This window comes from Protopterus annectens, chromosome 12.part0 (genome assembly GCF_019279795.1).
Source record: "Protopterus annectens isolate FY-2018-M chromosome 12.part0, PAN1.0, whole genome shotgun sequence".
NCBI lineage: Eukaryota > Metazoa > Chordata > Ceratodontiformes > Protopteridae > Protopterus > Protopterus annectens.
In genome coordinates, this window is record NC_056746.1 from 844,124,825 (window position 1) to 844,139,532 (window position 14,708).

Sequence of the window (14,708 nt, forward strand, 5' to 3'; positions counted from 1 at the left end):
TCTCCTTTTCTGCCTAGGCCTATTGTCAGCAGCAGCAGCACTGACTTCAGCATTTAACACATACAAATGTAGCAGACCTGCAGCAGTCCCTAGCATTCTTTCAGTTAAAATTCCCAAGTCTGTACTCCAATGGTGCAGAGTATGGGGGAAAAATTAGACTGTAGGGTGTATGCATGCTTTATAGTGCTCTACTGTAGGTGTTGCCTGCGTGATTAGCTACCTATGATGCATTCCACCTGTCTAGTATATCATTAATATCATTTAATGGCCATAGTTTAAGTTAAAGAAGGGTCAAAACTAATTAATACATCATTGTCTCTTAGATACTCTCAGCAATGTGGCATGCCATGCAAACATGCGCCCCATAAGAACAACAAAGCTTAAGAGTTAGTCGGTACACTCCCCAGACTTCCACACTCAGCACAGTGGTGCACCGCACAAACATGCAGAAACACATGCCCTGTAGGTAAACAAAGCTTAGAAGTCAATGCACACACTCACCCAGGCTTCCACGCTCAGCATGGCAGTGCACCGTACAAACAGGCACAGCTAAGCTCCAGTCAGCTTAGTTGTTATTGAACACACCCTCTCCTGATGTCAGCTATCTCTTGTGTGAACATCAACATGGTTCTCTAGGGATCAGTGCTGACAACCTGGAAACTACACGCTTCCAAGCCCTATCACATTAGCAACAGTGCCAATGCATCATTGTAGATACTCCATGCAGGGTCCTGTAATATATTTCTGTCTCATAATATTAATTTTATTTCCACGTTTTTTTTTTTTTAAAGGCATGTTTATATTAAAAAAAATGTTAACATATTTTCGGTAATTTTTGAGACACACAGACGATATTTTCATTCATATCTGTGTGTGGTATGCCATTTCTGTCCATCTATCTAGATTTGTACAGCCCCTTTTGTCTGTCTACATTCCTGTACATGGAATTTTTCTGTGTACACTGTGGACGCTAACATGGGGTCTACAGGGCTGCCTATCTGCTTGCTGGATCACTGTACCTGCCTCATTTGCATTAGATTCACCTGCTTATGAGGTGATTTCCATGCCAAGAACTTGTTGGTGCGTGCATGTGCACTGCCCAGCAGTGCTTACTGTATCGCAAACCTGCTTACTTTCATGTAAGCAGCGTGGCACGATGCCTACATGGTAAAAAAGACCATGTAGACATTATTAAATTTCCCCGTAGACTGTTCTCCTGTTATAAATAAACCATATTGACCTAATGATGCATTTTTTGGACCTACAAAATTAATTCAAACTACCTAAACTAATAAAGTAACCATAAAGAACAAAATAAATAATATTATTCTAGATATTAAGTAATAACCTGACTAGGATATCTAATGTAAGTGAAGAGCAAAGCAAATTTCAACACTAATACCTATTTATACATCCTAAAGCATTGTAAGTGAGAATTCTTAAAAATGTATACTACCAGATGAATCAGCATCATTTTAATGACATTTTCATGTATGTACTGGAGTTCTTAGCACACCCCAACATCAGAAAATAAAGGTACTCACTCCCCAGAAAGCACCAACTCATGCTAAAAAGTAACACACTTGAAAAACATGGCAAAAAATAACACTCAGTGGAAGTGACAGCAAGACTAACTGCACAACTGCAAAATCTAATGAATGTTTGTTTTCAAAAAAAGGAAAAAAAATATTGTAAGCTGTAGTAAGATAGTAACAAGCGGCCCAGACTTTTTCATCAACCATGCCATCAATAAAGTTTCTAACGAAGTACCATTTCTCAATTTGTTCTATGCCAAATGTTATTACATAACATTAAATATACAGCATATAAATATGGCCAACTCTGTCACAAAATCCTAGTCAACAACTCAAGTAAAACTACATCTTTGCTCATTCTCTCTCTCGCCTCTATTTACAACATTAAAAAACTTCTTTGTAAACTTAAACCAGCAGCTTTCTCCTCAGAACACCTTTACTAGGCATCACAGGTCATTGCTTGCACAGTATCTTCTTCTTCTCCTTATGGCTTTTCCCATTAGGGGTCACCACAGTGGAACAATGGTTCGCAGAATGATTGGTAGTGGATTTTTACAGTGTTGAGTTGGCAGCCTGGTGCTCAACCTTCCACATAAGGCACACACACCCACATACTCACACCTAGGGCCAATTTAGAGTGTCCACTCCACCTGCAGTATGTCTTTGGGATGTGGGAGGAAACTGGAGCACCCAGAAGAAACTCACATGACCGCATGGATGACATGCAGACTCCACTCAGAAGGCACCCCGAGCGAGAATCAAACCGAAGAACCTGTTGCTGTGAGGTGGCAATGCTAACCACTGCACCACCGTGGCCACCCTATTGCTTGTCCAGTATCAATTCTCATAAATATTCCCATCTGAGAACTGACTATATCAGAAGTTTGGAAAAGATCTTTGTCATCCCTCTCTAAAAGGGAGACAGTATTACTTATTCCCTTTTAAAAATGGTTGAAAAACGTACCCATACCAAGCTCCTTCACCAGCTAAACAACAATAACCTATTCATTAAAAATCAACATTGTTTTAGATCAGGCCATAGTATGGAAGTCACTCCATGAGCCTTTAACTGATGAATATTTAACAAACTAAACAAATGTAAATTCTTTGCCTCAGTTTTCCTAGGCCTGTCCATAGCATTTGACACTGTTTGCAATCCATTGCTTATAAACAAAATCTCAGTTATAGACACCCATACTAATATCTTACATAGCTCTGTCTGTCTCAGTGTACTCATCTAGTAGTTTAGAATGATACCCTGCCAACAGCTTTTTCTGTAACACTAAAGTTTCCCCTTAACACTAGGTTCCCTACTATTTAATGCCTTTATAAATAACATGTGATTTACTTCACATCCAGCATAGCTCATACAGTATGTAGGCTACTCCACCGTCCTCTGTTCATTCATTTACATTTTTCATTAAACTTAAGTTAGATCAGATCTCCAGCTCTCCTGTTTTAAAACTAAAGAATTGTTAAGAAATTCTGATTTAATGAATGCTAAAAGCAAAACTGATTAACTTTTCTGTCTCATCCTCCTGAGATATCCAGTTTTATGATTTTATCATGCTGGCTTATAATAAGAATTACTCTATTACCTCATGTAAAACTACTACATTGTAACAATAAATTATAAACTAATCAACTAGCATATTTCAGCATTGTTAGAGAAACCAGAAACTTGACCTTCTTTAGAAAGCTGATGCTTATCTTACAGAACAAGCTGGAATAACTACTACAGGCATCTTCCTACTGCCTAGTTTACTATGCACTGCTTTGACACGCACCAACCTACGGTCTTGACAGCTATTAAAACTTCAATAAAGTTACATAAAATTGCTACATTTGCAATCAGTCTCACAAAACATATCACTGCTAAGCACTTATGATTCTGAACTGAGTGGACTACCGAATATCTTATTCTTCTCACACCTGAAAGTGGTGTATAGTATTTTCTATAGTCCTCAGAAGTGTCCTGCTACAAACTGCATTACTAGACTGGTACATTTCTCCATAGACAATATTCCCAAAATCAACACAACTAGTTATCTCACTTAAATTTAACAACAATTTTAGTGATTTTTATACTCAGCATACTAAGATAAATGATTAACCTCCATCTCTACCTCCATTTGACAAATTCAAGACCTTAGACAGTGTAAAACTTGAATGGAACCCCACCACAGTGGGATATGGTCCTGCACACTTGCCTGGACAAAGTCCTAAACTAATCTATGTAACGCATACTATGCCTATCTTATGTCTCTTATGTTAGCCATGTTTTCATGACACTGAGGTGATTCCCATTCCAGTGGCGAATGAATGGTGAGGAATCAACATTCCATCTTGATCCTACTTGATCTCTCAGTGGCTTTAGAAGTGCTTGAAATTGTATTGTGATCACGTCAATAGAGGAGTGACTGGGATTAATTGCTGTGGCTCAACTCCTGGAATGCTGGATGCCTCGGACTCCATCTTGGCTGCTCTAATCTCCTTGCTCTAAATCTTTCCACTAAGGAGGTTCATTAAGGAAAAAAGACCTCGCTGTCTATCACACACTGATCACATCCAGCTCTGCCTCTCCTTTTCTCAAGAGTTTGTGCCTCATTTTGTGGACTGTTTGCACGATATTCTGCAATGGCTGGTAAAACCTGAGACTTTGGTAATTCATACTACCATATAATTGTCATATCTTCCTCTGATCTTCACTGTAATCAAATACTGGGGAATTCATTTGGAAAATGTCTCTCATGTTGGAATCTGGGTGTAATCTGGATGTAGTTCTTAACAATTAACTGGCACGTATGGATTAGGTTTCAGATATTTCTAAGACATCCTATTTTCACCTTAGGATTATCTCCCAGGTCAAGTAATTAAGTCATTCTTTATAATTACTAATGGTAGTATATATACATACTTACATACATGCAAATGTTTCAAGCAGGGGCATTAAAGCCCTTCTAGCTTGCCAATATGCCAAAACACTTGTCCCCATGATAAATGTCCAGGCTGTTCTTAAAAATATCTAAACTAGTACTTGCTTTAATGTAATTTGGTAGTCTGTTCCAAGCATCAGCTACTCTGTCAGAGAACCAATTAGTACACTTCTCATTCCTATAGAATCTTCTACATAGGTTATCTGACGATTCTCTAGTACTTTTTGAAACCCCAAACATTCACAGAGGTAGTTGTCCCTAAATGCCCTATATACCTGAATAAGATCTCCTCTTAAATATCTGTAAGAGACACAGTACAAGTTTAGATATTTTAGTCTTTCATAATAACTTAGATTTTTACATCCATGGATGCCCTTAGTATATTTCCACTGTACTCTTTCCAGTTTATTCATGCTTGTTTTCTATAGGGTTTCCATATTGTTATTCCATACTCAAGGTTGGGTCTAATGTAAGTAACAAACAATGACTTCATTATGTTTGATTTCCTAGACTTTATAAATCTTTTTATACAACCTATAGTTTTATAACTATCATTAGCCAATTGGTTGATATGATTAGAAAAACTCATAGCTGAATCTACCCATATACCCAGGTCCTTAAATGAGTCTACAGTTTCAATCATTGGGTGCTGTATTAAATATTCACCTTGCTGTTTATGTCTCCCAAATCTCATATGCTTAGTTTTTATGTATTTATCAACATATTATTCTCCTGTGCCCAAATGGTCCATTTAGTCAAATTATTTTGCAGGCATGCCTTATCTGTAACACTTGTAATCAGTTTACCGAATTTCAGGTCATCAGCATATCGACTGTAGAACACCTCAGATGAAAAAGTAAGGTCCAAAAGATACAATCTAAATAAGTAAGGGCCTAGGACAGAGCCCTGTGGGACACCTTGACTGTAACCAAGGATTTCACCTATCCAGTTGGTGTGAGATACTTGTCCTGTCCTATTTGTAAGCCATGCAGTTATCCATTTTATCAACAGTACATCAATACCTAGTTGTACTAATTTATTGATCAGCGTTTTGTGCATGACCCTGTCAAATGCTGAAGTTATATCTATATAAATCACATCACAGCACCATTTTTCATTCATAGCTGTTATTATATTGTTATAGAACATCATGCTACAGGTGGTAATAGATCTATTTTCAACATATGCATGCTGATATATGGTTTCAAGTCCCAATCTATCCAGTTCTGACAATAACTTATCCAGTATTACCTTCTCCATTATTTTTCCACAACATGAAAGTAGACTTAAGGGTCTATATGATTCTGGGTTTGTCCTACTCCCCTTTCCCTTAAAGACAGGTTTAATAAGTGCATGTCTCCAATTTTGAGGAATCTCTCCATATTTATATGACCTAGTGAATAATAAATGTAATGGCAGTGTAAGTTCTTGCTTAAGTGTTCTCAGGTCATTGTTACTTATTCCGTCTCCTCCCTGCATTTTGTTTGGATCCAGTTTGCACAGTTCTTTTTCAATATAATCTAATTTGATTCCAGTATCTGGGGTTACCTGGATGTCACTAGGACAATTTACCACCCCTTTTGTGGAACCAAACTGTTTTGCATAAGATTTTGTAAATATATCTATAATCTGTTGTGTCTGAGAATAAATTTTAGAATCTGTACACAGTTTATCAATTTGTGTATCTTCCTTCCACATTTTATGCATCTATAAAAAGGTTTCCTATTATGCTCAATATCTTTATACAAATTTTCTTCAAATTTTTCTTGATCTTGTCTAACACTATGCTTAATCTGTTTGTCCAGCTCATTTATTTCAGTTTTCAAAGTTGTAGTTCGACCTCTCTTCCATTTCTTATTTTTTTTTGTCTCTCACCTTAATCAGGTATTTTGTTCTTATGGAAATATACCCCCCTGATGTTGCGTGCTTAGATCCTGATGTTAAACATTTTTTTTTACTTTTTGCACTCAAACAATTTCTCTTTCAAAACTTTCCACATTCCATCTGCAGTTTTTCCACTGAACATCTCACTCCAGTTAGTTTTATATAGTAACTGTTTTGCTTCCCTATAATCTGTAATTAAACTTCTGTGTATTGGCTTAGATTTCAGTTTGGCAGAATTATCTAGCAACAACATAATCTTTATGACCCCATGATCACTGCACATCAGTGGTGGTAAAACTTGACTTCTTTGGGAACACAAACAATATCTAGTATATTCCGTCCTCTGGTAGGTTTTTTTACAATCTGAAGCATTTGTTGTTCCTGAATATACTCTGTGAATAATTTCTTTACTAACGTTATTGAATCAATATTATTCCAGTCTGTTTCTGGTAAATTTAAGTCCCCAGTTAATATTATTCTTCCCTCCTGTGTTCCATGTAAGAAATGTATGAATTCCTCTAGGTCATCTGCACTTGACTTTGGTGGTCTGCACACTCCATCAATTGTTATATGTTCCAGGGTTGTCTTTACTGTCACAGTTGCACGGTCTATAGTATTGGTGTTATAATCACAAGTCTCATAGCTATCTTTAATCCCTATCATAACACCTCCACCTTGAATTTTTGTTAGAATGTCTGTTACAGTAAAACATTTATACCCTGACAGAACTAGTTTCCAGTCATTGTTCTTTAACTAACCATGTTTCACAAACTATAACAACATCAATCTTGTGGGAACGTAGCAAATTTTCTAATAAAAAAACTTTATTATTAATGCTCCTAGCATTAACAACAATCAGAGATGCATCAAATGTTGCTATCTGTCAACTGTTACATTTTTGACCTTGCAAAAATCCTGGCTAGTGTTTGTCAAATATTGCAAACTATCTGCTGCAAAAATTATCTTCCCTGATCTAGACAAATGCACACCATCCTGTCTGAGCACATGTGTGCCCAAAAGAAGGTTTGGATGCTCTACACATTTCCATTTTTTAAAACAGGACATTTTTTCCATGTAGATGTTTATCCAAAAAATATTTTTATTCACAGTGACCTGACCATCCTTTCTATAGGTAATTTGTGAAAAATATGTCCTAACACCAGTACAAGCTATACTATCTAGGAAGCTGCCGGTTCCGGACTAACAGTCAGAGAATCTTTGTTGGTGACATCATTTGTAACAACATGAATAAAAACAGATCCATACTTCCTTACATTAAGGCATTCCAAGGCTTGTTTCACATCTTCTATTTTTGCTCCTGGCAAGCATAACACTACTCAATGTTCATTATCATCTCTGCAAATATAAGTATCAGTTCCTCTAATAACTGAATCTCCAATTACAAGAATATCTTTGCTGACCATCTCTGAAGAATCTTCAGCTTCTAATACAGTCATTTCTGCTCTATCAATTGTTATGAAGGATAGATCTTCATGACTATTAGTCTTATTAATTCCACTGTTTTCATTGCGTATTAAATTCTCATCCAGCTGGCATTGCAAATCCACAGCTTGAGCCATGTAGCCAACATCTGTCTTTCTCTTCTTTTTTCTTACAGTAATGTTCTTCAATCCTTCCACGTTCAGTTTTGATTTCTTCCTTTTCACCTGCCCCTTGCCTCTTTTTTCTACCATTTCCATTGGAAAGGTGATGCGTTTTTCTGTAGACTGAGGGTTTTCTGATAGACAGATATCTTCATTCCCTGTAACCTGTGTGTTACATAACAAAGCAGAATCCTTTTTACTACGTATTCTCTTTCCTTTGCAGTCATTAATCAGTTTCATTTTCTTCCTTGTTATTTGTTGAGAACTTCTTCCTTTCTTTCTTTTATTGTTTCCTTCTAAACAAACTAGATCCTCAGATTGCTGAGTACTTGCATCCACAATTCCATAGTGTTCAGGGGCCTCATCATGTTTCATAGGAGTTGAATGTTCTTTGCAGTAGTATAAGCCCTGGTTATATCTCACTTGGCTTATTGCAGTGCTTTTCATGCTGGGTTATGGTTGGTCACCTGACTCATTTCCAGAGGGTGGAGACTTCCACTGCTATGTTACAAATCAGCAGGTCCAGAACTAGTCATGTCATATCAGTCTTGCTGGATCTGATTGCAGACAGGTGCATATTTAAAATTCTGACTCAGTTAAACTTTGGGTCTTGTCTAACAAGACGAACTGCTGAGACATTAGCCCCTTTGAAGTATTTCATATTCTCAGGTGAGGGACTACCAACAATTACAGACTCATTTGGAGACCTTAGGCAGGTTGTCTTTTGCATACGTTGCCCTGTTTTATTGGAGCTAACTAATTTTCTTGACTTACAGAGCCATTCAGAATACTCTTTCAGGAGGTCCTTGAAGTGTCATCTTTTCAGGAGGGTCTATCTGGATCCATGGAGGGACACTTCATCCAGTTTTAGAATCCTTCAATTGTTATTTTTTTATATGATTTTTTTTTTTACATTTTATTTTACATATCCTGTATTATCGGAGTTTTTAGATTTACCACTTTTTGATGTTTTGTTTCTTACATTTTATCTTTAAAATGTTAAGTAATTAAATACTTTAAATAAATGAATACATAAATAAAGGCATTCATACATAACCCTTAATCTTCCCACATGAATTTCAGCTTTATTTTATTGCTATATACTATCATTAGGCCCACCTCTCCAAATTACCATCCAGCTAATAACCAAACCCTCCCGTTTCCCACTCCTCATACTCCTTTTTTGAAATCTTAATCATGATATAACTCTGCTAATTTGCTTACAGTACTCTTCTTTATTGAACAGAAACACTGATAAAGCCTACTTCTCGTACATCTTTCACAACTAGATCTTACACCCACACATACCTTTCTCTCTTAAGAACAATTCCCTTTTCCCTAGAAACAACATTAGTATCTTAAATCCTTAAATAATCTACCAGGTTTTTGTATTTAAAGTTCTATACATTTACTGTAACTGATCTACTTTGACTAACAGGCTCTTCAAAGATAACAAATCCAATTACTTGTGCAGGTTTAGTCACTAATACAAACATCTGTGTTTAACTCTATCCCTGTCTAGTCCTCCAAACAATACTATCATTTATTGATTTATTTGTTTTCCAGGGTAGATCACTGATCTCCATGGAACTTTTTCATACCCAGCCCAGGAGCAGTGTATGATTAAGTGACTTACTCAGAGTTACACAGTTATTCAACGGAGTCTGAATGAATCAAATCTTGCACCACTGCATCAGAGGAAACTGCTCATTAACGGCTCCTTCATCCTGTAAGCCACCTGCCAGGGAATTTATATCTCAGCTATTTTAGGTCATTGTGCGTAAATTTGCCAAAGATTTTCAGTTACAAAAACTGTCTTCCTTTGACAATATTTTTTGTTAATTATATTACCATATAATATTCAATTAACTTATTACCAAGTGTTAATTTTGGAGTTTTTCTCACTGGGCTACTGAAAAGAGTGCACAGATGAACCATACTAGTTCTCATATCACTACCTGGGGAGAGGTTAGACTATCCATTACAACTGCCCTCATATTAGAGATGTTGAGGGCACAAAGAACCCCCAAGATCGTTTGCATGATGGCATCCTCTGGGTGTCTGTTACCATAATGGATCTGGGGACTCCACACCACTACAAAAGAAATGGGCTCAATTTGAGTAGGGACAGAGGAGGAAAAATACCTAGAGAAAAAAAAACAGATAATCAATTAAAGATAATAAAGAAAAGGAGTAAGAAAACAGTTATTTAGGGAGACGAAAACAGAGAAATGGAACAGAACTATTCAAATATACACCAAATGTTAACAAAAACATTTGTGGTAGTTTAACTTTATGTGGATGTTTTTGTCTGGGATCCATTGTCATTAAAATGGTGAGCTTAGAAAGTGTAAAGCATTTAACATTTTCTATTTTAACTTAATTTATTGACCAGGCAAGGCCCATTAGACACACGTTTCTTTCTTCAGGGAAGACTCAGGAGTACCTGGACTGGTTAAATGACTTGATCAAGGTTAAATAGTATGGAAGCAGAGGGTAAAAGAATCAAAGCCTGAAATGAAGGTGAAGCTTGTTAGCAGCTCTTAAACTTATCCCTCTGTGTTATACTGTCACACAGGCAAACATTTTTAAAGTACTTATTGTACTAACCTGAAAAGCAGAATAGCTTGAAGTCATCATGTTTATGATATCTTAAAAAAGTTTGCTTGTCTATTTTGGGACAGTTAATTTTACTTACCTAAGAATAAGATGAACATTTTGATAATATGAGGCAAAATTATTGCTAAATGCCAACAATATGATTCTGCCTTTAATATGCTAGTAATTTGTTTAAACTTTACTAAATTTTAATATTATATTTTTAAACTTGTTTGTATCACTTGCAGCTGTCTGTCTTCAGCCATGCCCTAAAATCCCTCCTTGCTCTTCTGCTCTAACATCTCATGCATCTGTCTAGCTTACCTCTCCCAGACTACAGCCCTACAAGTGGGGACATTCTTGGGAATAGTGTTGTGGGAGCAACTCATATAGATCACGGCAACCTGGTATGCCACCATCTTGACAGCTGTGTAGGGCTTTTTATTATGTCTTACATAATGTCCCACCTATCACTCAATAAACAATTACACCCATGCTCAATTCGCACAAGACTAGAGCCATTGGTCTCCAGTGTGGACTTGTAGTGGTGAGGTGAAAATTCTGATCCCTGATATAGATGAGCTTACAAAAATGTTACTATGTCTGTATCCTACCCAGCCCTCCACCCTGACATCTCTGGGTCACGTGCATCACACGTCATAGCCAAGATTAAAAACACAGAGAATGTTCCAAGGGATGAAGGGTTGAGGTTTGTTACTACTTCTAATCAGGACAAGGAGTTGGTTACCCATGTTATTAAAAAGAACTGGGGCCTGTTACAATTAGATAGGAATGTTGAGGATAGGTTGGCAAATGCCCCAAGATTTGTTTTCAGAAGGGACAGGTCCTTTAAAGAAATATTAGAGATGGGTAGCAAAATAGCTTCTAATAGCACAAATAGAAAATTTGGAAATTTTAAGTGTGGAATTTGTGCTTTTTGCAAGCACATAATGGAGAATGGAAGCAAAATATGTATGAAAGGAATTAATATACATATTCAGGGGGATTTTAATTGTTTAAGTAAAAATGTGGTATATATACCAAAATGTGAACACTGCCCGGCATATTATATTGGAAAGACAAGTAGGAGTTTTAAAGATAGAATAAGTGAGCATTTGTTGGACATTAGAAATGAAAAGGTCACCAATGCGCTGAGCAGGCATATTTTAAAATGTAATGGACATGGTTTTAAAGTTTTGGTGTTGCAGCAATTGATTAAGATGCACAAGGTAGAATTTTAGATGTACGCCTGGACATTTGTGAATTAAAGTGGCAATTGGGCTTAGACGCAACAAATTATCCGGGTATAAATGGCAATGTGAGTATTTCAGGAATACTAAAATTAAAGCACATTTTAGGGTAGTTTTTAAACTGGTATCAAGATTTGTTTCTTTAAATGTATTAAACAATTAATGATGTTAATTAAGATGCTTATGGGTAGTATTTAAGGGTTGGGTTTTAGTAATGTGATGTTCTGATGAAGTCCTAACAGTGTTTGGATGAAAGCTCTTAACCATTGTTTGTGAAGTGGAATAAAACTTTCTGGAATTCAGCAGTCTGTGGCCAGTGGTGTTTCTTTCCATTGGTCACTTGGATCACAGTCAGGGCCTTCCCTCTGTTCCCCATAGCTAGCTGCACTATTGAGATTTTATGCTGCCACTGCCCAGCTCCATCATGAATGGTGTTTTTTGTATATTGAATGCAACATATCCACAATGAACTAGAAATCATTGTTTAAGATGTAATGGCACTAGAAGAGAGCTGTAATCCATCAGGTGGTCACCTCAGATGGCTGTGCTGAAAATTTCTGAAAAATAAAAAACACAAATGACAAATTTATGTTGATATCTTCAATTCCATAAATAGTAGCTAAAAAATTTTTTTATATATTTATCTTTGTTGACTGGATTAGTACCACTAGGCTAGTAACCTCTTTTCAGGGGAGACCCAAGATGGTATTTATACTATTTGCAATTTATGGTTTTTAATTGTTTTCTAGCCCTAGGCTCCTACTAACATCAAATTATTTTCTTTCATCTCATGGTCATCATACATACATTTATTCAAAGCTCAGAAATTCCTGGTATTTTGATATCAAATTTGCAAAATACCATGTTTTTGGATAATACTATAAATGTAACAAATGCAGAATTCAGATGTAATTTAGGTTTTACAACCTTAAAACATGTATAACCTTAAGTGGAGGAACTATTTTATGTCAAAATGCAATATGTAACTCATGACTGCCTTTCCAGAACTATTTAATTTGAACTTTAATGCACAAGCAAGCTACACACACCCATTTTATAAGTGCATCTGGGGCCACACACAGCACAGATATTTCAAGTTCATGGATTCTAAGGCATAACTGTTAGGGTTCATGACTTATAGTTTATTTGGTCAGTAATTTTAAAATGATCATGCACAGTAATCAGCCTTCCTTCTTAAAATATGTGAAAAAACTGAAATGTTTTCTTCTAAAAGTTGGAAGAAAAGAGTGGTGCAAACTGTAAACTCGAGACCTACTATACCCAAGTTCCAAACCCAAGTAAGGCAGAGCATGACCTCAAAAAAAAGCCTTAAATTGTTTGTCTTTTTGGCTTTTCCCTGTTAGGGGTTGCCACAGCGGAACTCCGGACCGCTAATGATTGGCAGTAGATTTTTATGGTTCCGAGTTGCCAGCCCGATGCCCAACCTTCAACGAAGGCACACTCATTCATGCATGTCTTTCGGAGGCCACTCGAATGCATGGAGGACATGCAGACTCCACACAGAAGGCACTCCGGCTGAGAATCGAACAGGAGAACCTCTTGCTGTGAGGCAACAATGCTACCGCTGCACCACCTTAAATAAGCCTATGATATAGACAGCCCTTACTAATAACTATCTTCTTGTCCATCTCATGCATTCCATGTGAAATAGCTTTCTATGTGCTTTTCTGTGCATACATGATGGCATTTTGTGAAACCATATTTCTTTTCTCAAGCAACATGAACAAAAAATCTACATGACTATTACTGTATTAAATTATTGACATCTTCTCTGGGTCCTTCTTTTAGGCTTTGATTTTTCTACTGGTCATAGCAGCAGTGGCAGTGATCCTAGAAAAAGTGTGGCACCACATTACCTACATCTGGACAGACTGGATTGAGACGCAGTGAAGGTATTAGCATCCTGTTCTGCATGCTTGAATGTGCTCTCCAGTATCTGTTAAATGATTATAATGTGACCTTGGTTTGTCCTGTCTGCTAGCATGAACTTTTCTGAGAGACCTTGCTCCCCCTACACATCATGCTTTGTAATTTAATATGCATCATGAACAAATACATTTAATTACAACAGCATGCATGTATGCATTCAAAAGTTGTGTTTACAATCAAAAGATGTATGTCAGAAGGTCAAAGGTCCATGGGGCTAACTTCTCTGATTAATCTCAGAAAGTCATCCATTACATTTCTGCAATTCCCTATTAAAAAGGTTAAACTATGATGAAAGTGCTTGGGATTGTTCCATTCCATTCACAATGTAGTATGTGTTTAGAAAGGCCTATTCTGTTTTTACATATGTCCTTTATGTATATATTATATTGCAGTAAAAAGAATGAATTTAGCTTTAGATAACGTTGGTAAGAGCAATAATGGAATACAATATTTTTTGTATCATAAAAGATCCAATAATATTGGAAAGGGTGTAAAATATTTTGTAAAATGAATTCTTCTTCTGGATAACTTTACCTATGAGGAGAAATTGAGACATCTACAGTTTTACTCTATTAAGCTTGCGGTGATGCATGCAAAATAATATTTGCTGTAAAAGAGCCTGTGAAACTTCACTTCTTAGGTGCCAAGCCTTTCAACATGAGCTGTAATATAGAGTCCTTATAATTAATAACCAGGAATTATTCACACAAAAGAGCCAAACCTTTCCCTCTAAGATTTATGAAATTGTGGAATAATCTTGATAGAGAAATAACTGTGCAGATACCCTTCAAATTTTTAAATCAAACTAGATAAGTATAGGGCTAGCAGAACATATATATGTAGTATAAAATAACTTTAAATATGAAATTTTAAAACTATTCCAAGACTCAAGGTTAGCCAGAGACTTAAGTGAGAGATTGCTTTATAAAGCTAGTGCAGCAAAGTGCTGAT

The 14,708-nt window shown here is 36.4% G+C and overlaps 1 protein-coding gene across 4 annotated transcripts in view; it reads left to right on the forward strand.

The window, feature by feature from the left end:
- LOC122816834 (tripartite motif-containing protein 54-like) overlaps positions 1-14,708 on the forward strand; it is a 361,207-nt gene that overhangs the window by 267,840 nt on the left and 78,659 nt on the right. For 3 of the 4 annotated variants that reach the window (XM_044089887.1, XM_044089885.1, XR_006367102.1), the window contains one exon: positions 13,617-13,720. The exons of the other annotated variant lie outside the window; for it this stretch is intronic. In XM_044089887.1, coding sequence (XP_043945822.1) covers positions 13,617-13,718 — 102 coding nt within the window. In that variant the 3' untranslated portion in view covers positions 13,719-13,720. The remainder of the gene's footprint in view (positions 1-13,616; positions 13,721-14,708) is intronic. 4 annotated transcript variants of the gene reach the window in all.